Source organism: Bos mutus, chromosome 1 (assembly GCF_027580195.1).
Source record: "Bos mutus isolate GX-2022 chromosome 1, NWIPB_WYAK_1.1, whole genome shotgun sequence".
Classification (NCBI taxonomy): Eukaryota; Metazoa; Chordata; class Mammalia; order Artiodactyla; family Bovidae; genus Bos; species Bos mutus.
In genome coordinates, this window is record NC_091617.1 from 143,049,499 (window position 1) to 143,074,606 (window position 25,108).

Consider the following 25,108-nt stretch of genomic DNA (forward strand, 5'->3'; position numbering starts at 1 on the left):
CCACAGTTCAAAAGCATCAATTCTTCAGCACTCAGCTTTCTTTATGGTCCAACTCTCACATCGATACACGACTACTGGAAAAACCATAGCTTTGACTATACAGACCTTTGTCTGTAAAGCAATGTCTCTGCTTTTTAATATGCTGTCTAGGTTTGTCATAGCTTTTCTTCCAAGAAGCAAGCATCTTTTAATTTCATGGCTGCAGTCACCATCTGCAGTGATTTTGGAACCCAGGGAAATAAGTCTCTCATTGTTTCCCCATCTATTTGCCATGAAGTGATGGGACCAGATGCCATGATCTTAGTTTTTTGAATGTTGAGTTTTCAGCCAGCTCTCACTTTCATCAAGAGGCTCTTTAGTTCCTTTTCACTTTCTGCTGTAAAGGTGGTGTCATCTGTATATCTGAGGTTATTGATATTTCCCCCAGAAATCTTGATTCCAACTTGTGTGCTATTCAGCTTGGCATTTCACATGATGTACTCTGCATAGAAGTCAAATAAGCAGGGTGACAGTATACAGTCTTGTCATACTCCTTTCTCAATTTGGAACCAGTGTGTTGTTCCATGTCCAGTTCTAACTCTTGCTTCTTGACCTGCACACAGATTTCTCAGGAGGCAGGTAAGGTAGTATGGTATTCCAATCTCTTGAAGAATTTTCCACAGTTTTTTGTGATACACACAGTCAAAGGTTTTATTTAGCATAGTCAATGAAGCAGAAATAGGTGTTTTTCTGGAATTCTCTTGCTTCTATGGATGTTGGCAATTTGAACTCTGGTTCCTCTGCCTTTTCTAAATCCAGCTTGAACATCTGGAAGTCTCAGTTCACGTACTGCTGAAGCCTGGCTTGGAGAATTTTGAGCATTGTTTTGCTAGCATGTGAGATGAATGCAATTGTGTGGTAGTTTGAACATTCTTTGGCATTGCCTTTCTTTGGGATTGGAATGAAAACTGACCTTTTCCAGTCCTGTGGCCACTGCTGAGTTTTCCAAGTTTGCTGGCATATTGAGTGCAGCACTTTCACAGCGTCATCTTTTAGGATTTGAAATAGCTCAGCTGGAATTCCATCACCTCCACTAGCTTTGTTCATAGTAATGCTACCTGAGGCCCACTTGACTTCACACTCCAGGATGTCTGGTTCTAGGTAATTGATGGTGGTTATTTGGGTCATTAAGATCTTTCTTGTATTGTTCTTCTTAATATCTTGCCACCTCTTCTTAATATCTTCTGCTTCTGTTAGATTCATACCCTTTCTGTTCTTTATTAAGCCCATCTTACATGAAATGTTTCCTTGCTATCTTTAATTTTCTTGAAGAGATCTCTAGTCTTTCCCATTCTATTGCTTTCCTCTATTTCTTTGCATTGATCATTTAGAAAGGGTTTCTTATCTCTCCTTGTTGCCTTTCACTTCTCTTCTTTTTTCTCAGCTATTTATAAGACCTCCTCAGACAGCCATTTTACCTTTTTGCATTTTTTTTTCTTGGGGATGGTTTTCATCTTGGTTTCCTGTACAATGTTATGAACCTCCATCCATAGTTCTTCAAGCACTCTATATAGCAGATCTAATCCCTTGAATTATTTGTCATTTCCACTGTATAATTGTAAGGGATTTGATTTAGGTCATACCTGAATGGTTTAGTGGTTTTCCCTACTTTTTTCAATTTAAGTCTGAATTAAAGACTTTGCATATTTACACATTAAAGGCTCTGAGAAGCCCACCTTGTGGAAAGTTGTTCAGTCTTTGCTCCTCCAAGCCTGTGGGACTTGATGCTCTTGTTTTCTGGTCTGGTAACACTGGGGGAGCCCCAGAGCCCCACCCTAAGGACAAACACTATGTTTATTCCTTCCTCACCCCTCCCAGTCAACTTGGCCTCTCTCTGGGAGTCCCATCTGAGTCAGTGCTCCCCTTCCCTCCTTCCACACAGGGCAAGCAGGTGCCAATGAGGTGAGGGGATGGTGTCACGAGGGAACAGGTGCCCTCTCTGCTGGGCATCTCTGGAAGGACCTGAGCTCCTAGGCACCTGCCTCAGGTCCGGAGGGTCATGTCTTGGGTGGAGCAGGCAGGAGGGGTGTGTGCTGCTGCCCTGGCTGATGGAGATGCTGAGACTTGCCTTTGGAGGGGGGTAGGAGAGGGAGGGTGTAAGGTGAGGGCAGAACCAAGGGGGCTCCCCTGGCCCCAGCCATCTCCTGCACGCTATCACTCTTTCAACCAAGGTTTAGTGCCCACCCACCACGGCCTGTGTGAGCACTAACGATAACAACTTAAAATAAGAGAATCTCCGCCTGGTAGAAACCATCACTTCTCTGGAGACAAGAACAAACAAGACAAAGAAGTAAAAGAGATGGGCTGGGAGGTGGGATGAGAGGGTGGGGATTGCAGGTGGCCAGGGAGAGAGGCCTGCAGGCCTAAAGCCCAGGGGCTTCACTCCTCCCAGGTCAGGCTGGGAGACTGGGGTGGAGGATTTAAAGAGGCCAAGGAGGATTTACCCTCCCTTTTCTTTTTTTTTGTTTTTTTTTTTGGTTTTGGTTTTTTTTTTTTTTAATCCATCAACTCTGATTTACCCTCCCTTTTCTGTGATCAGGAGCAAAGAAGGGACAGGGGTCCTGGTCAGGGCTCCTGGTCAGGTGTCCAGTGAGGGCACAGACAGTCTGAACCTGGGTGGGGGACGTCCTGAAGGGGCTGGAAATGGGAGCCAGGAGGAAAGGTAAGATTTGGCCAGGAGAGCTGGCCGTGGGCATGGATCAAATCAGAAACGGGGACTCAGGACGCTTCCCATTGCCAGAGCCAGAAAAACAGCGCTGCATCTACAACACACTTAGCGGGGACACTTGATGATGGGAGTGAGCACCTCGTCAGGCCTAGTGGGGCTGGAGGGGGCATGATATCGGTGGCCTTTGATCCTCTCCCCCAACAGCTGGTAAAGGAGGACAGCGTTTGCCGAGAGCCAGCCCCAGCATCACCCGCGGGTGAGGAGGAAGAGACAAGGGACCGTCTGCGGCGCTGCTCCTCACCTTCCCGGGTCCAGCCCGGCCCGCAAATCCCGGGGTTCTCTCTGATTGGACAGGCGAAGGGCTGCGCTGCACTGACTGGCTGACGGCTGGGTTCTCCTCCCCCGACCTGGCTCCCAGTAGGATGCCGCCTCTACCCGCAGGGAGCGGGAGCGGGAGCGGTGGACCCCCTTGCAACCTCAGATTGTTGGAGAGTACCAGGTCGAGCCCCCCTCGGTAAAAGTCTCCCTCGGAGGGTGCCGTCTCACGTGGACCTGGGAAGCGAAGGTGCCCAGTCGGTGTCTGGAGTGCAGCCTTCAGTGCCTCCCGGTTACTGCCCCAGGGCTGCGGAGGAGGAAACGCGGTGGGTTTCAAGGGGCTGACACCCTCGAGTTGGCAGCTTCTGGGCATTGGTGCCAGGCTCTGGCAGCCCTCCATGCCAGACCCCAGAAGACCAAGTGTTGCTGCCAGGCCCACCAGAGTGTGGGGACCCCAGGCCCAAGGAACGTGCTGTTGGTTGAGCAGGCAGACAAGGGTAGGGAGTGTAGCCAGGTTGGAAGGGGGCATCCAAGCTTCTCAGGGCAGTGGGGCCCGGGCACCCCTGGAGTGGGCAGAAGACCAGTCCCAGGAACCTCAGACTGGCAAGTGCTCCTCAGGAGCAGAGTGATGTTCAGCAAGTGACTTAACCCTGCTGTGCCTGTGATTCCCATTTGTGAGGTGGGAATAGCCTTGATGTGAGGTCATCGTGAATGAATACATATACAGCATACACAGCAAGACTCCCACGTGGGTTACTCACGGAGGGTTTCAAGGCAAGTGGACACACACAAACGGCCCTCGGGAGGCTTCCTGTGGGTGAGGCAAGGTTCTCCTCTCTTCCCTTCACTGTGACTGCTTCTCAGGCAATCGGGGTGGGAGTCAGGGGTTGGAGAGAGAAGCCCCCAGAAGGTTGTCTATGCATAGGAACCAAGAAGGATCCGAGGATCCGAGGCTCTGGGGGCAGATTCGGAAGCAGGACCCCACTTCCACCAAGTGGGGGCATAAAACAATAGAAATGCAGCCTCCTATCCAGTTCTGGGGGCTGGTTGCCCGAACCAGCCATCCTTGAGGGGCTCCAGGCCCATTAGGCTTCCAGCTCGCTCTGCCCCCGGGGCCACGGACTTGTCCTCTGAACAGGATCAGGTCTCCTCTGCCTCCCCTGACCAGGACCTTCGGGATCACACAAAATTCACCCTAATCTCCCTGCCTCCCCCTCCTCACCTCGGCCAAGTCCCCTTTTGCCATATAAGTTGATATTCACAGGTTCTGGGCTTTAGGACAGGGACATCTTTTGGGGGTCATTGTTCAGCTGACCACAGGGGCTCACAAGGGGCCCCTGTAGTTGGGATTAAATAGTTTTAGAATTTCAAGGTGTTTGAGAAAAAGCCAAAGATGTAAAGCTGCTTTGAGAGGCTTTGGGCCCCTGCCTGGCAGCAGGTGAAGGCGAGCAGACACTGGCAGGTCAGCTCTCTCAGCACCGGCTGCCTTGGGTGGAAGCAGCTGGAGTCAGCCTGCTGGCAAACAGCTGTCACCAGACCTGTCCTGGCCTGGACCCAGAGCTTGGCCTCCCCAAGGGTCTCACCTGTGCCCGAGGCTCCTGTCCCCACTGGCCCTCCGTGTTTTCTGGGGCTGCGTGAGCTTAGTTTCATTACAAATCTTTAGCCCCTGGACAGGAGACCTGTGACATCAGAGTTCAGGACTGTCCTGCCAGCTTGGAGAGAAGGTCTTCATGAAGATGAGGATGTCTGTGTCAGCTAGGGCTGTGTGTGTGTGTGTGTGTGTGTGTATGTGTGTGTAGAGAGAGAGAAAAAAATTGATTTCAAGGAATTGACTCCTGTAATTATGAAGGGCTGATGAACCCTGAATCTGCAGGGTGAGCTGGCCAGCCTTCTTGCTCAGGGGAGGTTAGGCCTTTGATGGCTCAGGAGTCGCCCCCTGTCCCAGTATGCTGGGGCCACTATGGTGAAATCCCACATACTGGGCAGCTTGCAAACAATAGAAACATCCTGCTCGGAGTGCTGGGGCTGGAACTGGTGGATCAGGTGCCTGCAGGGTCAGGTGAGGGCCCTTTCCCTGGTCACACACTTCTCGGTCACACAGGCAGGGGTGGGTGAGAGAGCTCCCTGGGACCTCTTTTGTAAGGGCACTAACCCCATCTTGAGGGATTCCCTGGTAGCTCAGACTGAGAAGAGTCTGCTTGCAATGCAAGAGACCTGAGTTGGATCCTTGGGTCAGGAAGATCCCCTGGAGAAGGAAATGGCAACTCAATCTAGTTTTCTTGCCTGGAAAATCCCATGGATGGAGGAGCTTGGCAAGCTGCAGTCCATAGGGTCTCAAAGAGTTGTACATCACTGAGCAACTTCACTTCACTAATCCCATCTTAGGGTCACCTCTCAAAGGCCCCACCTCCTAACACCATCACCTTGGAGGCCAACTTGGGTTAGGATCAACAGGTGAATTATGGGTCACAGACATTCAGACCGCAGCGCCCACCTGCCTTGTGAAGGGTTGCCTGCTTTACTCAAAGTCCACCAGTTTGCCAACCTACCCAGAAATCCTTTCACAGAAACTCCAGGTTAACATCTGAACAAATGTCTGGGTGCTATAGCCAAGTCAACACTGAAATTAACCATCACAACTTCCATTCTATTTCAAAATACTTTAAAAACACCCTTCAGAAGTTCAGTTTTAACCCTCCCCCTTTCTTCCAAAAACCACCAGCTTGATCCCGAGCTGATCAGCACCAGCTGATCCCGAGCACGCCCCCAGTCACAGGGACAAGCGGAACCTGCATGCTTATCTGAGTCTAGGTCTCTTTGGGGGGTTTTCTGGTTAGTCTGGAAAGATCCCTTGTGGGTTTATCACATGTGGTTTGGAGCCAGCTGTGTCAGGACTGCAAAGTCCTCACCAGAGCCCAGGGCAGACGGGGACCCTGCCTCCACAAGCAAGTCCTTCTGGGTTAAGGAGGACAAAGGTCACACGCTTCATGAGTGGACCTGGCCTTGGCCTCCACTCCTTCCCTTCAGCCTGTCCTCCCTTTGCTGACCAAGCAGATATTCCACGCTTTACAAAGGTTTGGGATGTTTCATGTGCCTCTCACCAGGATGGGTGGTTTTAACCACACGGCACATGGCAGTTATGAAGGCATCGGCTACATGTAAGAATAACACAGGTGTAGCGGGGCTTATAGCCACGTGTCCTGCTCGTCTTACACACACGTCCCCCGTCCTACAGGATAAGGTGGCCCTAATGGTAAAGAACCCACCTGCCAATGCAGGAGACATAAGAGACATGGGTTTGATCCCTGGGTCGGGAAGATCTCTTGAAGAAGGACATGGCAACCTGCTCCAGTATTCTTGCCTGGAGAAGCCCATGGACAGGGGAGCCTGGCAGGCTACAGTCCATAGGGTCACAAAGAGTCAGACATGACTGAGCGACTTAGCACCTAGCACCACACACAAAAACACCAGGAAAGGACCTGTAATGATCATAATAAATATATTTGTAACTTCTCAACTGGACAGAAATGCTTTCGGCAGCACAAGGTGCATGACAACATCTGGGTCTCATCAACCGTTAGACCCTGGGCTTCACCTCCTCCCACCAAAGGTCACAGTGGGGGCAGGACCACCAGATCCAAAGGGTGATGGTGGGTGTTTAGCAACCATGGGAAACCCGAAGTTAAGCAAATAAAATAATAATTTGAAAAGGAAAATAGAGACAATGTAAGGAAAGTTGCCTTTGTTCTAGGAAATGTCTTTTTTTTTTTTTTTCATGGTATATGACTCATTCATAAAGAGGAAGTGAGTTCTGTTGAAAAATACTTGAAATACTCTCTCAGGGGGAGAAAGCAATTCTTCACCAGCGTGGCCGGGCCCTGGACAGGGGACTTCACTCGCTGCCTGTCCTGAGCCAGTAGGGAGAGTTCCTCCTGGGACACCAGAGCCGAGTGCCTGCTGTGAAGGAGAAAGGGGCTCAGTGCCCACCCAGGAACCCACAGACACCCTGGAAGCCAGGGGGACAGCCTGGGCAGGCTCCCTGAGGTCTCTGAGATAAACACGCTTATAAGAGCCCCCACCCTCTGTGAGTGTCTCACCCAGTGGGGGGAGGTGGTGACAGGTGTGTTGGGGAGTAGGGAACAACGGCCCCCACACCTCCCCCCTCCCCCAGGGAGGAGCCATCCCTGGAGATGGTTCCCAAGGACAGACTACTGGCCCAGCCCAGCAAGTCCCGGTTTGGGTGTGGAGAGGCCACCACGGAGCAGACCCACAGAGACGGGGGAGTGGATCGGGGGCAAGGCTGGCCCAGCAGCATTCCGTGGCCTCCCCGTGGGTCCGGCTGCTCCCGAGCTGACCGCGGCCACCTGCAGGCCCTGGACCGCCTGGCCAGAAGCCACTCAACAGGGACCCCGCTCACCATGTGATGCACCCCAAGGACTCAAGGCTCCTGGACGTGGTGCTGGGCACCTCACTGGACTTGGGGAACATTTTCCAGCTCACTCTGGGGGTGAAGACCACCCTAGCTCACCCTCTCCATCTGCAGCTCCACAGTCCAAGGGAGTCTGGGGCTGTCCAGAGGCAGCTGCCCGTCACCTGGGCAGAGTTCCCTACATCCAGTGAGGCAGGTCTCGCTCGCTACTGAGGCAACACGGGTCTGAGGGGAAGCACCCACTGTGCTTCTGGGGCCCAGGTGTGCCCCAGGCCCCACCACCTCCCTCCAGGGGCCAGAAGTGGGGGCAGATGCCGTAGATGAGGCTGGGCGACCCTCAAGTCTTCAAAAAGACAGTGTTTTAGGAACCTGCTCCACCTTACTGCCCACCTCCCCCCACTACAGTCCTGGGTGGGGGCCTGGTGGGCACCACAATGTGAGCAGAGAGAAGGCTGGCATGGGAAGTGGCAAAGAGAAGTTTCCAGAAACTGTCAAGAGGAGGGCACATGACTTACTGCCCTGGAAGATGCAGGCAAGACAAGGGCAAAGGCCAGATGCATGAGGTTTGGGGGAAGAGACAGCCTTCTCCTTTAAGGCCCGGGGAGGGCATGCGGCAGGGTCAGGAGGGGAGGGCAGTGTCCCTGGAGCAGTGGGGTGGCTGGGCCAGGGCTAGGGGTGTACAGGGGCAGCGAGGGGCTATTCCTGGGGATCAACAGTGCTGAGGATGTTCCGGGAGCAGAGAGGGGCTGTGTGTGTCTTCACGAGCACATGTGTGTGTGTGTGTGTGTGTGCATGCGTGTGCATGTGCTTGTGTGTGAAGGCCCTAAGCAGACCTGTCTGAGGGGCTAGAAGCAGCTCAGTGTGGCCCAAAAGTGCATGGCGAAACATGAGTGAGAATGTGGGCCTGTGTGAGTGTGTGCTCTGTGTGTGTATGACGAGTGTGAGCTTATGAGAGACTGGGTATGTTCACATGGGTTTGGGGGTGTGCAGCGTGAGGCAGGTGCCCGGAGCTTGGGGACAGGGGACTGGGGCACACATGCCGGGTGGCTCACGTCCAGGAGTTCGTCCAGAGGTGAATTTCTCAGAAAGGACCAGTGTGAAAGCGGGGAGGAGGTCCCTGAAGTGGAAAGGGGGGCTGCTGCCCTTGAGCTTGTCCAGAATTTGTGGGGTGCCCCAAGCTGGCCACAGAGGCTGCCTGGGCACGGCTCCCTCAGCTGCCCTGGGTTCCCTGGTGACGGGCCCACAGCCGGTGTGCTTCCAGGCCTCCAGGGCCCTCACGTGCACAGGGAGTACCTCTTCACAGCGGGGATGTTGCTCCACACGTGCACAGCGTTCTGGACGGTCCTGCCGCGGACATCCTGGATGGTCACCGGGTCAGTCTGAGGGATGGGAACACGGGCTGTGAGCTGGGGGCACCCACAGGCCTCGGCCACCGCGGGCGCCCTGTCTGCGCCCAGAGCAGTCTCAGCCCTCCTGGACGGAAGCTGTCTCCCAGTCGACACTGTTCACATGGCACATCTGTTTTCTTATAAATCACCTTATAAGGATAAAACTGAGTTACTATTTTAGACCTTTTAACCGGCAGATTTTTCATTTCCAAAGGTCACATGCCCAGGGACTCCCCGTCTGCTCCACAGCAGAGGTGGATTCCGTGAAGGACAAAGAATTCCTTGATCTCTGAGCCAAGAGCTGTGTCATCTCCGGCAGATAAGAAGCTTTGCGGGCAGACAGCAGACTTCCAAAAAGGTTGATGCCTCGTGATCCAAGGGAGCACCTGGATCCTGGGGCCACAGTCTCCCTCGAAAGGTCAGGGAAGAGGGGCTGGAGGAGCCATGGCAGGAGAAACGGGACCGAGAGACCATCCAATGCCCAACATGTACCCCAGAGGCCTGGACTCCACCTCCTCAGACTCAGTCGGGGTGGCAGAACCTTTCTGGACATGTCAGCCTCTCCCGTGTCCACACCCCTGGCGGGGAGGACAGCTCACAGCGGGATGTACCGTCAGGTATAGGGCAGAGACAGGCAGTCCTGTGTCTGGACATCTAGTTGTTCCCTGCCATCAGCAGAAATGTGGATCTACAGCAAAGTGGGAGCAGTCACAGGACACACGGTGAGTTCTCTCTCCTGCCTACTTTCGATTCGGGACTGATTCCGAGCGACCAAATGTGCTCCCAAAACGGTCAAGAGCCAGCATCTTTGCTGTCCCCCACGTCTGCTGACAGCTGCCGCCCAGGTTTGGAGGCTGGCTTTGGCTGGACTCAGGATCACATATTCATAGACTTGTCAATAATCAAGGAACCTTACAAGCCTGGTCCTGACTGCTCGTATGTGGTACCATGCCAGTATTTTAAAATTCCAGGTTCCCTAAAAAGGAGAAATAACCACAGATGGCAGAAGAAAGTAAGAGAATCATGAAGACACTTTGCTCAATTCTATGAAAATGATTTTAAACTTCACTTAAATGGATGGCATTCTGGGAAAACATAACTTACCAAAGTGATCTCAGAAAAGACTGAAAATCTTAACAGATTAGTTTCTACAGAAGAATTGCTCCCGTTTAAAACCTGGGCGACAATGACCAATCCAGACAATTTCACCGTTGTCAAATCTTTAAATATTTGTACAAAGCAAGCTTAACATTGGCATCCAAACCAATAAAAATAGCACAAAGCCAATAAAAACCTCACACACACCTCTCTTGCACTTGTCAAAGCAAAAATCCTACATGAAATGCTGTTCACTGGAATTCAGCAATCCTTCAAAAGAGCCTCACACACGACTGAGTGGGTGAGTTCAGGAATGCAAGGACGACCACTAGAAAATCTATTAGCATACTCTATTGTATAAAGGGCTTCCCCGGTGGTTCAGACAGTAAAGAATCTGCCTGCAATTCGAGAGACCCAGGTTTGATCCCTGGGTCTGGAAGATCCTCTGGAGAAGGAAATGGCAACCCACTCTAGTATGCTTGCCTGGAAAATCCCATGGGCAGAGGAGCCTGGCAGGCTATGGTCCAAAGAGTTGGACACAACTGAGCGACTAACACTTTTACAACAGATCTAAAGAATAAATTCAATTATCTCCATGAACATAAAAAAGAACATTTGACAGAATCCAACAATTATTCTTAATTAAAATGGATCAAAAACAGAAATCAAGGGAAATGACTAGAAATTTCCTTAAGATACTGAAACTTATCAACTGTGACCTCAAAATCAGCATCAGCCTAGGAGAGAAACACTGGGAACATTTCCGTGAAAGTTAGGAGCCAGGCAGGCATGTCCTGCCACTACTGTGATCCAGCGTGAAACCAGAGAAATGCGAGAACAGCGAAATTCGAGGTACAGAATCAGAAAGAAAAAACTGTCACAGTTTGCAGATCATCTGCTCAAACACCTAGGAGTCTCCCTGAATCAACTGCAAACCACTGTCATCCACAAAGCAGTCCAATAAGGTGACAGGAGCTAGATCAATCTAGATAGATCGATAGTTTCTTGAATACAAATCAAAACCAGTAAGATACAGAATGGAAAAATCCCGACTGCATAGGAGGAAAGAAGAGCAGGACACGTGGAGCCAAGGAAGGAAGGTAGAGAGCTGGGGACACCCTGTGGGCGGGCAGGGGAAAGAGCGGCTCTGCCGTCAGAGGGGCTATGCAGACATCCTGGGGTGGGGGGCAGCATCTCTGAAAACAGCACATGGACCCCGCAACCTCTCTTCCGGAACCCACCCCCACTGATGTCCCCCCTCACATCCCTGCCTCGTAGCAATGTTTTTAAGAGCGAGAGATTAGAAACCACCCAACTGTGTGTTCGCGGAAACAGGTTGAAGGCAATTTTTTATGTCCATACAAATAGAACAAAACCAAAACACATAAATTAAAACAAAGAAGGAGAAAGGCACTTTCCCAACAGAAGGATTTCCAGGGTAACAGCTGAGTGAGAAAAGCCTGTGGGCAGATTTGCAAGTTTGTGGAGATGTCCTGGAGGTGACGAGGGACCTAAAGACAAATGCAGTGGGAGTGGTGGGAGCAGGTGGCTGGGAGACATTTGTTGTCAATTTATAAACACCGGAACACAGCAGGGGCACGTCCTAAGATGAGGGGACACCCAGCCTGGCCTGGGGCTGCCCTGTGTGGGGGGCAAAATGAGCTGGGAAGGATGGGCGGGGTCAGGCCTGGACAGAAGGTCAATGAGTCCAGAAGTGGCCTAAAGGCCAGGACTTGGGCCTGAGGACAGAAAGAGCAAGGCTGTTGGTTCCCCAGGATGGGTGTGAGTGTGAGTGTGTGCACGTGTGTGTGCGTGCATGTGTGCAGATGGAGCTGGGTGGGGGGAGAAAGACATGGCCCCCAGTGGCAGCTTCCTGAATCCAGAGCAAAGCATTGAGAAGGCACCGTTGGGGCTTAGTGGTACGACAGCCCTCGCGGGCTCCGTGAATTCTGAGAAACCAGTCCTCAGGGCCGGGACCTGAGTGGTGCCCCCACCAAGGGACCTTAGTGTCCCCTGCAGAGGCCCGACCTGCACGTACCTCCAGGAATCGAGTGGCCACGTCCAGGTCCTCCTCCGTCAGCACCAGGTTGTCCACGAACATCCAGAAGAAGGGCTGGGGGCTACCAGGCAGGGGCCTCGCGTACTGCAGGATGCGGTGGAACTGGTACACGTACCACCCTGTGGAGGGGGCGGGCAGGTGTGTCTGGGCTCCACCCACTGGGAGGGGCCCGGGACAGGAGGGCGGGGCTCCGATGGGAGTTGGGAGGGGAGACCTCGGCTGCGTTGCGGCCGCCTGCCCCGCAACAGCCTGGAGGGCCCAGATGTGCCTGACACCAAGACAGGACAGGTGCGAGGGGCTGAGTACCGCCCCTGAGGGACACAGCCGAGCGGACGGGGTAGGAGGGGCGCCAGGCCGCCCTGAGGTGACAGACCCGCTCACGCTGTGGTTGTGGTGATGGCTTCACAGGGTACACAAGACCCACCAGGACGTGCTCACTGAATACGGACACTGATACCTGTCTCTGATGCCCCAGCAAAGCTTTTTTTTTTTTTTTTTTTTGTTGCAGACAATTTGCAATTCCTGCCCTCCCTGAAGAGTGCTGGGTATGTGGGAGGGGATGGGGGACAAGAGGCCCTGGAGTCCCAGCAGATGGCAGTTTCTTACCCGGGGGGTGGTCGCAGGTGTGGCCCAGGGTGGGCGTGGAGCCATAGGTGAGGTCGAAGGGGCCCCACTCATCTATCTGCAGGAGGACAGGGGCGGCTCAGGAGGGCCAAGTGGTCCCCTGGGTTGGGCACCTCGTTTGTCTAATCATGTGATTCAGGCTGACCCTCATGGAAGGGGTGGCGGGGCAGTGAAACCCACTGGGTCAGACCCACCTCTGTAAGTCAGGGGGTGTGGGGAACCTCACTTCCTCCATCTGGAGGAGGCGGCCCTGGGAATCTGAGCAGCATGATTCCTTTGTGCCCCCAAAGACCCTCCCGGGAGGTTGACACTTGGGCCCCCAGATCCACGCGTATTTCCTGTGTTGCTGGAAAATACACATCGAGCCCCTGATGGGTCAACGGACAGTGGGAGCATGAGCTGCTCCTGTCGCTGCAGCAACACCCCCACCCCAAGGCCCCCCAACTCCTCCTGAGTGGAGGATGTGCTTTCACCACCAGGGGCTCAAGTGCCCCTCCCATGTGACCAAGGGCCCTGGTTAGAGATACTGGCCCAAGTTATTCTTAAAAACAAAATAAATGAGACCCAAACACTGGATGCCTGGTTCTGTGACAGCAACCCATCCTGAGCAGACTTGGCTTCCCTGGACCCTCACCAAACCAGTGGACAGAAGCCCGTACCAGACACCAGCTCCCCACCTCGCAGCCTCACATGCCCTGCTGCAGCCAGCTCTGCCTCTGCCCCTGCCCCTGACCAGGTGCACTCCTGGTGCTCTATAGCAGGGGCTCTATCCAGGGGCTCTACTGCAGGCTGCAGACTGGGATGAGTACAGAGGGGTGTCTGGATGGGGCGGAGGCAAGGGGGCTAGAGGAGGTGAGCCTGAGCTGGGGGGCCAGGGTTTGCAGGCTGGTGGCTGCTGTGATGATCCAGAAAATGCCGTGAAGGAAGCAAGGTCTTCCTTGTTCTCCCCAAGAATCTGCCAGCGAGCACTCTGAATCCCCTGAGACCCACAGACATGCACAGCCAGATGTCGCCGTGCAGACGTGGGAGCGAGTGGCAGCCGGATGCCCCGTCTCCAGGGTGGTGGCACTACAGGAAGGCCTGGGTCACGATCCTCATGAAAAGGACTGGACGCTGGCGGGACGGAGCGATGACGACACACATGGGAGTCACTGTCACCACCGAGACTCAGACCTCATCATGGGAGGGATCTAGACCCTCCACACACCAGCAAGAGCCCCTCCAAGTCTGCTCTGTCTTGCAGCTCTGTGGCTTGAGGGGGGAGGCCTCGTATCACTGTCCAGCCCTGCCTGGACCATCCTGCCCTTCAAGGGAGGACCCTGCCTGGGGAGCCTAGGATGAGCGTGATGACCAGAATGCTCTAGAAACGCTCCCTGGCGGGACATCTGATGGGGCCAGTGGGGCGAGAAGACCGTTCTGGGCTTCAAGGCAGGGCAGACCCCAGGGGGATGGACCAGTGGTGGGGGAGTCCCCAGGCTCAGCCAGAGAGGAGGGCTGGCCCCTGGACACACCCTTGGGTCAGACCAAGATGGGGGGAGTAGAGCTGTAAGGCTCTGACTGGCACCCTGGGGGCAGAGTGGACTCCCTACGCTGGCCGTTTCCTTGTTGCTGCCTGCAATGGCCAGCGCTCTGGCCCCTCAGGCCCTGTGCCTGGAGTGGCTGGGCTCTAGGGACAGTGGGCTTTAATCCCGATGTGAGGGGCTGTGTGGGCCTCGGGCAAGGGCCCAGATCCTCCTGCAGAGGCCCCTGGAAGAGGCTTTCCATCCCTTTCCCACCACAGGACGCTCTTGACAGAGCTGGCTGAGTCACTTTTAGGCCCTCCTTCCCAGGCCACATTCAGGACAGCAGGGACAGTGTGGGGGCCACAAAGTTGCCTCTCTCATCTCCCCCGTTGTGGGGGTGATCCCCGTGATACCCCCCCAAGGTCAGCCCTGCAGGGGGCTTCCCCTCCCCGCCTTTCTGCCCAGTCCCCTGTCCCCTTCCCTCCAGTCTGCTCTCACCAGGGGCCTGGAGGAGCTGAGTCTGCCCTCACCGGGGACCTGGAGGAGCCAGCAGTACTTACGTCCCTCCTCACTATGTTGGTGACGTCATCCAAATGTTTCAATCTTCCCGGCTTAGAACCATCTTCCAAAAAGCCCAGACTCGTCAGCTCTGGGTGGGGAGCCGAGAGGACACAGAGGGCTGGCGTTGGATTTTGACCCGATGTGGAATCAAAGGCCAACGGCTGATCAGAAAGTACTGCTATCATATGGCGAGCAGACTTTATCATTCCAGCGACATGACGGGGTGAGTAAGCACTGATTTCACAAAGTCAAGCCACGTGTTGCATAACCAGCGCTACAGGCTGCAGTGCCACTCTCTGGGTTAGGGAACCACTGGGCGGTGGCGATGCATGCTAACGTCACCAGGTCAGGCTGGGAGACAGGGCTGGGCTGCAGGAGAGCGTGCATCTGAGGCACTGGAAGGCGAGCCCAGAAAGGACCTTGCAAATTAATAACACACTGTCTGGGCAGGGCCTGGAAGGCTGAGTGGCCGTGGGCAGTGACTCCTGGGTTCCTTCAGGGGAAGCCATGCCCGCTCTGTGTGTCTCGGCCCCCAGATCCTTAACACGGATGTGCACGGGGCCACTGTGACCATACTACCAGGCACTTAGCGAGCGCCAGGAGCAGGGCAGATGGCCCCATTCCACTTGGCCAGAGACTAACAGACGTATTTTCACTGATTCCTGTTACATCTGCTGAGCCCACAAGAGTCCACAGGATTTCCAAAGGTACTGGCAGGTGGGGGTCTGCTTGGGGTCCGCAGGGGCAGGACACCCAGGCAAGGCTAGAATGCAGCATGTGACCGCCTGGGTGATGGGGGCGTCTGGGTAGAGACGGAGGGTGCAGCGGGCCCGGCAAGGGGTGGGGCAGGTAAGGGGGCCAGGTGTGTGGAGGTGTGTGAGGCTCAGTGGCTCTGGGCAGGGCTGTCCTAGCAGAGAGCTGGCCCTACGGCCCTCACTGTGGCATTTCACACCCACCGTCTTGCTATGCGAATTTTCTTTCCAAGGCAGCCCAACTGAAGGAAGGAGCCCCAGGTGCTCCTGCACAGCACACCCCTTGCCTCCTAGAAACGGCCCCCAGTCCCAGACATGCAGTGAGTGTGATGCTGGGGACCTTCGCACCCCCACCCTCATTGCACACACCCTGGGTCCCCTGTGGGTCCCCTTGGAGGGGTCGCTCCAAGCAGACCCCTCTTCTAGCATGAGTCCTCAGGTGTCACTGCACCCACCTTTCTTGATGTCCCCAAAAAGGGATAGCACCCGGATGGGCTCTCTCTTCCACACAGGCACAGTTTTGTACATCACAAGGGGACTCTCCTATTTATTTAAAAAAAAACCCAGAACATTCTGATGACTACCTAATCATAGAGCCCATGAGTGTCAAGACAAGTTCTTTCTGGCCTTGCACACCTGCTGAGGGGGCTGGCCACTCCTTGACTGCACTAACCCCAAGGCCTTCATGAAGATCTGGCCCATCCCCCAGGCCAAGGCTCTTGCCCTCCCCCGCCAACTGCACCTCCAGCAAAGGGGAGGCAGATGCTCGGGACTTCACTGCTTGTGAAAGGAGATAACTCTATCCCTAGAGAAACCACTTCCCTGTATTTCTTGGAAAAAGTCTCTGACCTGGGGCGCTCTGAACGCCCATGGCCATGGGACGCACCGGATCCCTCTCTGTCCCCTCTGCAGGCTCTGAACCCAGGCCCCAAGTCACCCGGCACCACCCTTGAAGGCTACCAGCGCAGGGCCTCTCCCAGGCCAGGCCTGAGCCAGCACCCATGTCTCCGTGTGAAGGGGCCAGGCTGAGGACAGGAGCCGAGAAGGTGTCCAGTAACACCCACCCTCCCATGCAGGGCACCAGCTGGCAGAGATGCGGTGGATCTATCCAGGAAACAAGCACTCCCGAGCCCCTGACCCCTGGGAGGCTTCTTGGCTCCTATGAGCATGACATTGAGCTGGGGATGGATGACCAGGCCTGAGCAGGGGTGCTGCCTGCAAGCAGTGGAGGGTGGGGGTCCCAGGAGACCCTGAGCCCAGGACTGGAGCAGGTGGACGGCGCCCAAGGCAGGCAAAAAGTGAAGCAATGGGAGAGGGCAGGTGGTCCTGGGCTTCCTGGGGGCATGGGGAGGGCAGGGCATATCCGGTGCAGGCACAGCCCTGACAGACACTTGGGGGCGCACGTCCTGGTTCCCTCTGGCAGCTGCAGGAGCCATGCTTCCTTCTCCCTGCTCCCCTGGGGCAGTAACAGTGGTTCAGAGTATCTACCCCTTCCCCCTTGGATGAGAAACCTCTCCTGCAGTTTGCTGGCTCAGGGTCTTTTACACAGAGATGGGTGGCTTCTGCCACAAGATGGACCTGAAGAAGGTTCTATGGGGAGGGCAGGTGCCTAGTTTAGAAAAGCACCTTGAATGCACCTGCTCCATCCAGTGTCAGGGAGTGCAGGGCGGCGGGGCCACCACGCGCCCCCATGGTTGGCCCAGCAATGCCAGGTGTGCAGCAACTCCCCAGAACCAGCCAGCCTCAAACAGCAGAGAAGGAACCTGAGGCTCCAAGCTGCCCTGGTCAGTGCCCAGCCTGCCCCATCACTCAGCCCCCACCCCTCCTCCGTGTGTCTCTATCCCACTCCTTCCTGGTAGATGACACCAATCACTGCATTTCATGTCATCCCAATCCAGGATGACCTCACCTCAAGATCCTTCTCTAAACTGCGTCTGCAAAGACCTTATTTCCAAAATAGGTCACGTTCACAGGTACTGGAGGTTAGGACTTGGGTGTATCTTTCAGGAAGAGACCTCAAACTACTGCGATGAGCCCACACTCCTGCGTAGCTCATGGCCCCGGCCTTGATTCCATAGAGGACCCATGTCTGTGCCAGCTGTCCGGGCTGGACTTGGAGATCCTGCCCAGGCATTTGCTCCCACTTGCTGAGCTCAGAGGCCCACGTTTGCTGGGCCCTCTCCTACCTCCTACAAATGCCTGGTTCCCAGGCTTGGGAGAAACAAAGCTGCTGTGCTAAAGGGATTTGTGGAAGACAGACACCTAATGGACCTGCTATCAGAGAGGAAGATGAGAAAAGTGCATTTGCTCAGAAGCCTTTAACTTCATCACATAAGCAGAGCGGATGGGTATTTTGCAACCAGTCGCCGGAGGAAATGAGCCAAGTTAGGGCTGGCCATTTGCCTGTTCTATCCTCCAGCTCCAGCTGCCACTCACCGCCTCCCGGTCATAGAAGGCCTTCAGCCACGTCCGCCACTTTCTCCTCCTCTGCAGCAGCCCGCTCCGGGGGAAGGGCAGGCAAAGGAAGCAGACCCAGTTGCTCATGGCGTGAACCTTCCCCGAGGTCCCAGGGCCAACCAGGGTGTCAACGCACTCGAAACAGTAGCATCTGTAGTCAAACAGAAAACCACAGCGGCAGAAATGACGCTGCCTCGTCTCCAGGTGAAACCCCGGTGGCCCAGTAGGCAGCAGAGAGCCTGCTCCTTGTTCTGGAGTGAGTGAAAAGACAGGTGGAAAGACAAAGCCAGCAGGGTGGGGAGGCAAGGCTGTGGCTGAGGGAGGGGTCAGTCCCTCTCAGGGACCTAGAGCCACAGGGCCCCTGTCATCCGCAGAGGACAGGGGGACCTGTGGACAATGGCGGATTTTCAAGACTCCCCTACGCCGGCTGTTCTCCTCCTCCAAACTTTAGCATCTAAGAAAGCAGGTGAGATCTCCCCATGAACTCAAGCGCAGGAGCACCCACTGAGGGGACAGGGGGGCAGGTCTGGGGGGGGAGCTGTGGGTACAAGGATGGCCCAGAAGGGCTGCAGGGAGGGACTGCAAGTAAAGCTCAGGTGGGCACACAGCAGGGGAGAGCGAAGGCACCTGCCTGACTCTGGCCCCGTGAGGGTCCTGTCACTGTCCTACTTAACCATCGAGGGAGCAGCTATGCCTTGGCAATAAAAACAGAAAGAAAAATCACAAGCACACAGCTTTTGAGACCCCCTCCCATAGGTGAAGCGTACATGCGTGCTAAGTCACTTCAGTCGTGTCCGACTCTTTGTGACCCCACAGATCATAGCCTGCCAGGCTCTTCTGTGTGTGGGATTCTACAGGCAAGTATACTGGAGTGGGTTGCCATGCCCTTCTCCAGGGGCTCTTCCCCACTCAGGGATCGAACCAGCATCTCTTACTTCTCTTTCACAGGCAGGCAGGCTCTTTACTACTAGCGCCACCTGGGAAGCCCCTCCCATAGGTCAAGGCTCTTCAGCAAATGAAACATTTGAGATGGAAATTGAAAGCTTTGGAGAAAGTCATCCTTTGGGGAGGTGGGCTGGGAAAGTCCCTTGCACTCCAGGATGCAGAGCCCAGAAGGATGGGCGTTCCCCAGGTTTATGGGCAGCAGTCCTTCATGACTCTGGATCCCCCGCGCCCCTGGCCTCACCGGGTGCAGTCGGGATTCTCGCAGATGAGCAGCGTCTCCCCGGCGCAGCAGATGGAGCAGTAAGACTGGTACCCGTCATCGTCGTACAGGAAGAGGCACTCCAGGAACTTGTCCTTGACGAGGGCAAAGCCAGGCTGCCCACTCTGCCCTGAGGCTGCCACGAAGCCACCCTCACCTCCCTGCTTACCTTGCACGGAGCACACATCCCCCCCTCAAACAGAGGGTGCTGTGTGTGCAGCTGGAGACTTCCACAGCAGATACACACATCTGAGGCAGAAACCCACGGTCAACATGTGTCACAACAGCGCCAGACAGAGCAACAGACTTAGCAACAACAGAAAAAGTGCAAGACCTGTACACTGAAAGCCCCAAACTGCTCTTAAAAGAAAGTTCAGATGGGAGGGCATCCCATGTTTGTGGATCAGAAGACTAATGAGTGTTAAAATGCTGTGTGTCCTCAGTCACTCAGTCATGCCTGACTCTTTGAGACCCCACAGACTGTAGCCCACCAGGCTCCTCTGTCCATGGGATTTCCCAGGCAAGAAAGAATACTGGAGTGGGTTTCCATTTCCTTCTCCAGGGGATCTTCCCAACCCACAGATCAAACCCACATCTCCTGCATTAGCGGGCAGATTCTTTACCACTGAGCTACCAGGGAAGCCCATTAAAATGGCAAGCCTCCCCAAATTGGTCTACAGATCTCTCTCAAAATTCCAGCTGGGATTTTTTTTTTTTTTTTTTTTTTTTTTTTGCAGAAATTGCTAGCCTGATCCAAAAATCCATGTGTAAATGCAGGGGATCCAGGCTAGGCAAAGCCATAGAGAAAAAAAGTAGATTTGTGGTTGCCAAGAGTTGAAAGAGGGGAGGGATAAGGAAGGAGTTACTGTGGGTACCAGTTTCTTGTGCAGGTGATGAAAATGCCCCCAAATTAGATTGTAGTGGCGGTGGCACATTATGTGTGATTATACTAAAAGACACCTTCAATGATGGGTCAGGGTCTTTAGGGCAGGTGGAGGGGATACAAGCTGGGCACCAGCCATGTCCACCGCCCTCCTCCAGGGATGGACAACCTTCTTGAGCAGGCTCACATCCCTTCACCTGGGCAGGTGTGTGATGCTCACCTTCTATGTCTCGCTGGTTGACCTTGACTTCATATGCAATAAAATCTGGAAAAGAAAAGACATAGTCCCTGCCTCAGCCTGTCTCCTACATCAAACAGGTCAAGAGACGAGCCTCAAAGTCGATCTTTTGAAGTCGCAGGACCCAGAGGGCCAGCACCACCCTCCCCCTCGACCTTTCACACTGACATTTAAACATCCAAGCTGATCGCTGGGGTGGGGGAGGCTTGGAGTGGGGTCCTCCTGCTCCTGAGTGAGGCATGATTATTCCAGAAGTTGGGAACCCTGGACAGTGTTCAGGCTTGAAGTTGGCATCCCAAGTGATGGGACCAGTACTCAAATGAACCCTCACCTCTGCGGGGCCTGGGAGATGGTGGGGATGACAGTTCGCTGGAACCCACTAGGATGATGTCCAGACTGTGCTCCGGCTCCGGGTCCAGGACTAGGGTAGCAGACAAGGGGACACCAAACCAAGAGATAGGACAGACAGCGGAGAGTGAGAAGGTGCCCCACCAGCCTCCGTCTCGGAGCCTTGGAATCCTGGAATCCTCCTTCAGCCCCTACCCACCTCCCACAGTGACACTCACCCCTCCCAACCCAGGGCAGGGATGGTGTTGAGGGGCAGGAATGTCGGTGGTGAGTGCCAGCCTCGAGGGGGAATTCAAGGGTTGCCCATCAGGTGGGCCACTTGGGTCTCACAGGGCCCGGGGTCCTCCGTGGCACCTCCTCCGTCTGCGTCCCCCCAGCTGTGGGCCCCTCAGCCACCCCATGTTCCTGCCGCCCCAGGGTCTCCCAGATCCCATCCAGCCTTGGTCTCTCCCAAGAACTCTTGAAGGCAGGGGGGCTCCTGAGAAGAAGAAAGGGCCTCACGGATTTCACAGGGCGGGGGCCATTGCTCCCTATCCGGCGGCAGGGCTGGGTCAGGGTCTGAGCCATCCATGATCTCCAGGTTCAGGGTCCCCGGGGAGGAACGGGCCATGGAATCTGGGAAGGGACTTCTTCCAGAATCAGCAGGAAACCAGGGTGCTGGACTCCTGGGGTGGGGGTGCGCAGGATGACGCAGGGATGAGGGCGGGGACCCCTCAGTGCCACTGGGTCTTGGGTGGAAGGGTGGAGGGCTCCTGTGGGGTGCCCCTGCTGGGTGGGGGATTAGGGAGTCCCGGGAGGGGAAGGGGGAGGGGCAGGAGAGTCCTCACAGTGAGGAGGGATGAGAAGACACGTGTGAGAGAGGAGGGTTCAGGGGGGCGGAGTGAGGAGGCTCAGTGATGGGGCCTGAGTGCGGGGGTGGGGGACTCAGGGGCGGGGCTTAGGGCTCTCAGGATTCTCTGCTGGGGGTGGGCGCAGGGGGGCAGGACCGGCTGGGAGGGAGTTCAGTGGGGTTTAAGCATCTAAGGGGTGTGGTGCCTAGTGAGGGTGAAGGTTCTGGGTGGGATAAATGGTCGGGAGTGGGAGGGGCCAAGGGGCAATTAGTGGGGAGGAAGCTCAGTTGGCCTGGGGAGGGCTCATAGCTCCCTCCTTTCAGCTTGGGTGTGGTCCGGGTGGCCTGACTTACCTGTGTAAAGTTCAATGAGTGCTTCCCTGGTGGTCCAGTCGCTAAGATTCCAGGCTCCCAATGCAAGGACCCAGGTTCTATCCCTGGTCAGGGAACTAGAGCCCACATGCCCCAACTAAGACCTGGTGTAGCCAAATAAATAAATTTTTATATATATATATATATACACACACACACACACACACACACACACACACAAGCACACTTTAAAAAGCTCAGCAGGATGTCAGGCAGTAGCTCTGCAGGGAGAAACCTGCCAAGGTCAAGGTTGACAGCAGAGTGGACAGTACTGCTCCCTATAGGGTGACACGAGGATGGTGTGTCACCTCTGTGGGCTCCCTCCCCACCTGTGACTCAGCCGCCACCCATGAGAGAAGTGCCAGAAGATTCCAGGGGTGGGACAGCCTGCAACATAGCAACACACCTGCCTGGGACTCTTCACAACTGTGTCGCTCATCAGAAAAAATCCGAGAAACTGTCACACCCAAGAGGAGCCTAAGGAGGCATGACGATTAGACTAAACGCGACAGAAAAACGACCTTAGAGGAAACCAAGGACACCTAGTAAACTATGGCTCATTAACCTCAAGAATACTGTATCAATTCAGTTCAGTTCAATTCAGTCACTCAGTTGTGACCGACTCTTTGCGACCCCATGAATCGCAGCACGCCAGGCCTCCCTGTCCGTCACCAACTCCCAGAGTTCACCCAGACTCACGTCCATCGAGTCGGTGATGCCATCCAGCCATCTCATCCTCTGTCGTCCCCTTCTCCTCCTGCCCCCAATCCCTCCCAGCATCAGAGTCTTTTCCAATGAGTCAACTCTTCGCATGAGGTGGCCAAAGTACTGGAGTTTCAGCTTTAGCATCATTCCTTCCAAAGAAATCCCAGGGCTGATCTCCTTCAGAATGGACTGGTTGGATCTCCTTGCAGTCCAAGGGACTCTCAAGAGTCTTCTCCAACACCACAGTTCAAAAGCATCAATTCTTTGGTGCTCAGCTTTCTTCAGTCCAACTCTAATATCCATACATGACCACAGGAAAAACCATAGCCTTGACTAGACGGAACTATGTTGGCAAAGAAATGTTTCTGCTTTTGAATATGCTATCTAGGTTGGTCATAACTTTCCTTCCAAGGAGTAAGTGTCTTTTAATTTCATGGCTGCAGTCACCATCTGCAGTGATTTTGGAGCCCCCCAAAATAAAGTCTGACACTGTTTCCACTGTTTCCCCATCTATTTCCCGTGAAGTGATGGGACCGGATGCCATGATCTTAGTTTTCTGAAAGTTGAGCTTCAAGCCAACTTTTTCACTCTTCTCTTTCACTTTCGTCAAGAAGCTTTTTAGTTCCTCTTCACTTTCTGCCATAAGGGTGGTGTCATCAGCATATCTGAGGTTATTGATATTTTTCCCCTGCAATCTTGATTCCAGCTTGTGCTTGTATCAGTAGTGATTCACTAATTGTTACAATCGTATCACACTGAAGCCAGATGTTAATCACAGGGGTATGGGTTTGTGGGAGCTCTGTCCTAGCTTCGAGATTTTCTATAGATACAAAGTATTCTAAAATACTTTCTTTTTTAACCACACTGTATTGACTAAACTCTCCAGGTGGCTCAGAGGTAAAGAATCCCCTGCCAGGGCAGGAAATGAGAGTTTAATCCCTGAGTAGGGACTATCCCCTTGAGAAGGAAATGACAACCCACTCCAGTATTCTTGCCTGGAAAATCCTATGGACAGAGGAGCTTGGCAGGCTACAGTCTAATGGGTTGCAAACAGTCAGACACAACTTAGAAACTAAACAACAACAAATTATTGACTGTCGTCATCATGCAATAGTTTATATCTCTATTTGTGAGGTATTTATCTTTAACTGAAAGTTTACACCTTTTGACCCTCTTCATCCATTTATCTGGGCGGTGGCTCAGAGGGTAGAGTGTCAAGCTGCAATGTGGGAGACCCAGACCCGTTTATCCAGTCTCCACCTTTGGCAACCACCTTCTCTGTATCTGTGAGTTTGGATTTTTTGTTTGTTTTTAATCCCACATGTAAGTGAGGTCATATGGTATCTGTCTTTGTCTGGTTTGTTTCACTTAGCATAATGCCCTCAAGGTCAATCCATGTTGTCACAAATGGCAAAATTTCATTCCTGTTTTATGACAGAGTAGCACTCCATTGTATATATTTGTGTTTTCTTGATGCATTCACCCACTGATGGTCACTTTTTCGTTTATGTCTTGGATATTGTAAGTAATGCTGCCATGAATATGAGGGTGCAGGTATCTTCTCAAATCAGTGTTTTCATTGTTGTTGGATGCATACCCAGAAATGGTTTTGCTGGATTGTGTGGTAGTTCTATTTTTAATTTTTTGAGACAGCTCCTTAGTGTTTTCCATGGCAGCTGCACCAATTTACATTCTCACAACAGGGCACAAGGGTTTCCTTTGCTCCACATCCTTGCCAGCACTTGTTATTCTTGCATGTTTGACAACAGCCACTCTGACAGGTGTGAGGTGCTGACTTGCTGAGGGTTTGATTTGCATTTCCCTGATGTACAGCATATTTTCATTACCTGTTTGCTGGAAGACATACAGAAAACATCCTTATATCTTCTTTTTTTTTTCAGCATTAAATTTTATTTATTCCCACCACCATCTCCCTTCCACCCCAATGTATGTAACAATATCAGAAACCTGATTCTTCCCTCTTCCCTTCCCCTTTTTTTTTTCATATATCTTCTTTGGAAAACATCTATTTAGATTCCTTGCCTAGATTGTACATCAAATTGTCTTCTGTTTTGCTATTGAGTTGTATAAATTCTTCACATATTTTGGATATTAAGCTTTCATTAGATACATGATTGTCAGATATTTTCTCTCCCTCAGTATGTTGCCTTTTCATTTTGTTAATGGTTTTCTTTTGTAGTAAAGATTTTTAGTGTGAATATAGTCTCATTTGTCTGTTTTTGCCTTCATTGCCTTTGCTTTTGGCATCAAATCCAGAAAACCATTGCCAAGACCCAGGTCAAGGAGTTTACCTCCTATATTCTCTTCTAGGGCTTTATGGTTTCAGGTTATCTGTTCAAGCCTTAAATCCGTTTTGAGTTAATTTTCGTGTATGCTGTGAGACAGAGGTCCAGTTTCGTTCTTTTGCATGTGACTGTCCAGTTTTCCCAGAACCGTTAATTAAAGAGAGTGTTCTTTCCCCATCGTGTATTCCTGGCTTCTTTGTCGTAAATTACTTGTACATATATACGTGGACTTACTTCCGGGCTTTTATTCTGTCCTGTTGAGCCACGTGTCTGTTTTTGTGTCAGTGCCATACCATTTTATTTAGAGCAGCTTTGTAACATAGTTTGAAAT

At 53.3% G+C, this 25,108-nt stretch overlaps 1 protein-coding gene across 1 annotated transcript; it reads right to left on the minus strand.

Moving 5' to 3' along the window:
• Positions 1-6,629: 6,629 nt before the first annotated feature.
• DNMT3L (DNA methyltransferase 3 like) lies at positions 6,630-21,132 on the minus strand. The gene is made up of 12 exons (XM_070364039.1): positions 20,896-21,132; positions 20,549-20,756; positions 20,200-20,244; positions 19,266-19,345; positions 19,079-19,191; positions 17,872-18,043; positions 15,891-15,978; positions 14,683-14,771; positions 12,603-12,678; positions 11,976-12,115; positions 8,745-8,830; positions 6,630-6,979 (listed from the first exon to the last, which is right to left on the minus strand). Exons 1-12 carry the CDS (start codon positions 21,130-21,132, stop codon positions 6,814-6,816), a joined length of 1,500 nt encoding a protein of 499 aa, XP_070220140.1. The 3' UTR covers positions 6,630-6,813.
• Between the last annotated feature and the right edge of the window lie 3,976 nt (positions 21,133-25,108).

Bases quoted from the DNA above. Each gene is read 5' to 3' on its own strand.
- DNMT3L (XM_070364039.1), bottom strand. From the start codon at position 21,132: ATGGCTCAGACCCTGACCCAGCCCTGCCGCCGGATAGGGAGCAATGGC. The intron at 19,192-19,265 runs GTAAGCAGGGAG...GCCCTCGTCAAG, and splicing joins GGATGTGTGCTCCGTGCAAG to GACAAGTTCCTGGAGTGCCT. The intron at 12,679-14,682 runs GTAAGTACTGCT...GTCCTCCTGCAG, and splicing joins CCAACATAGTGAGGAGGGAC to ATAGATGAGTGGGGCCCCTT.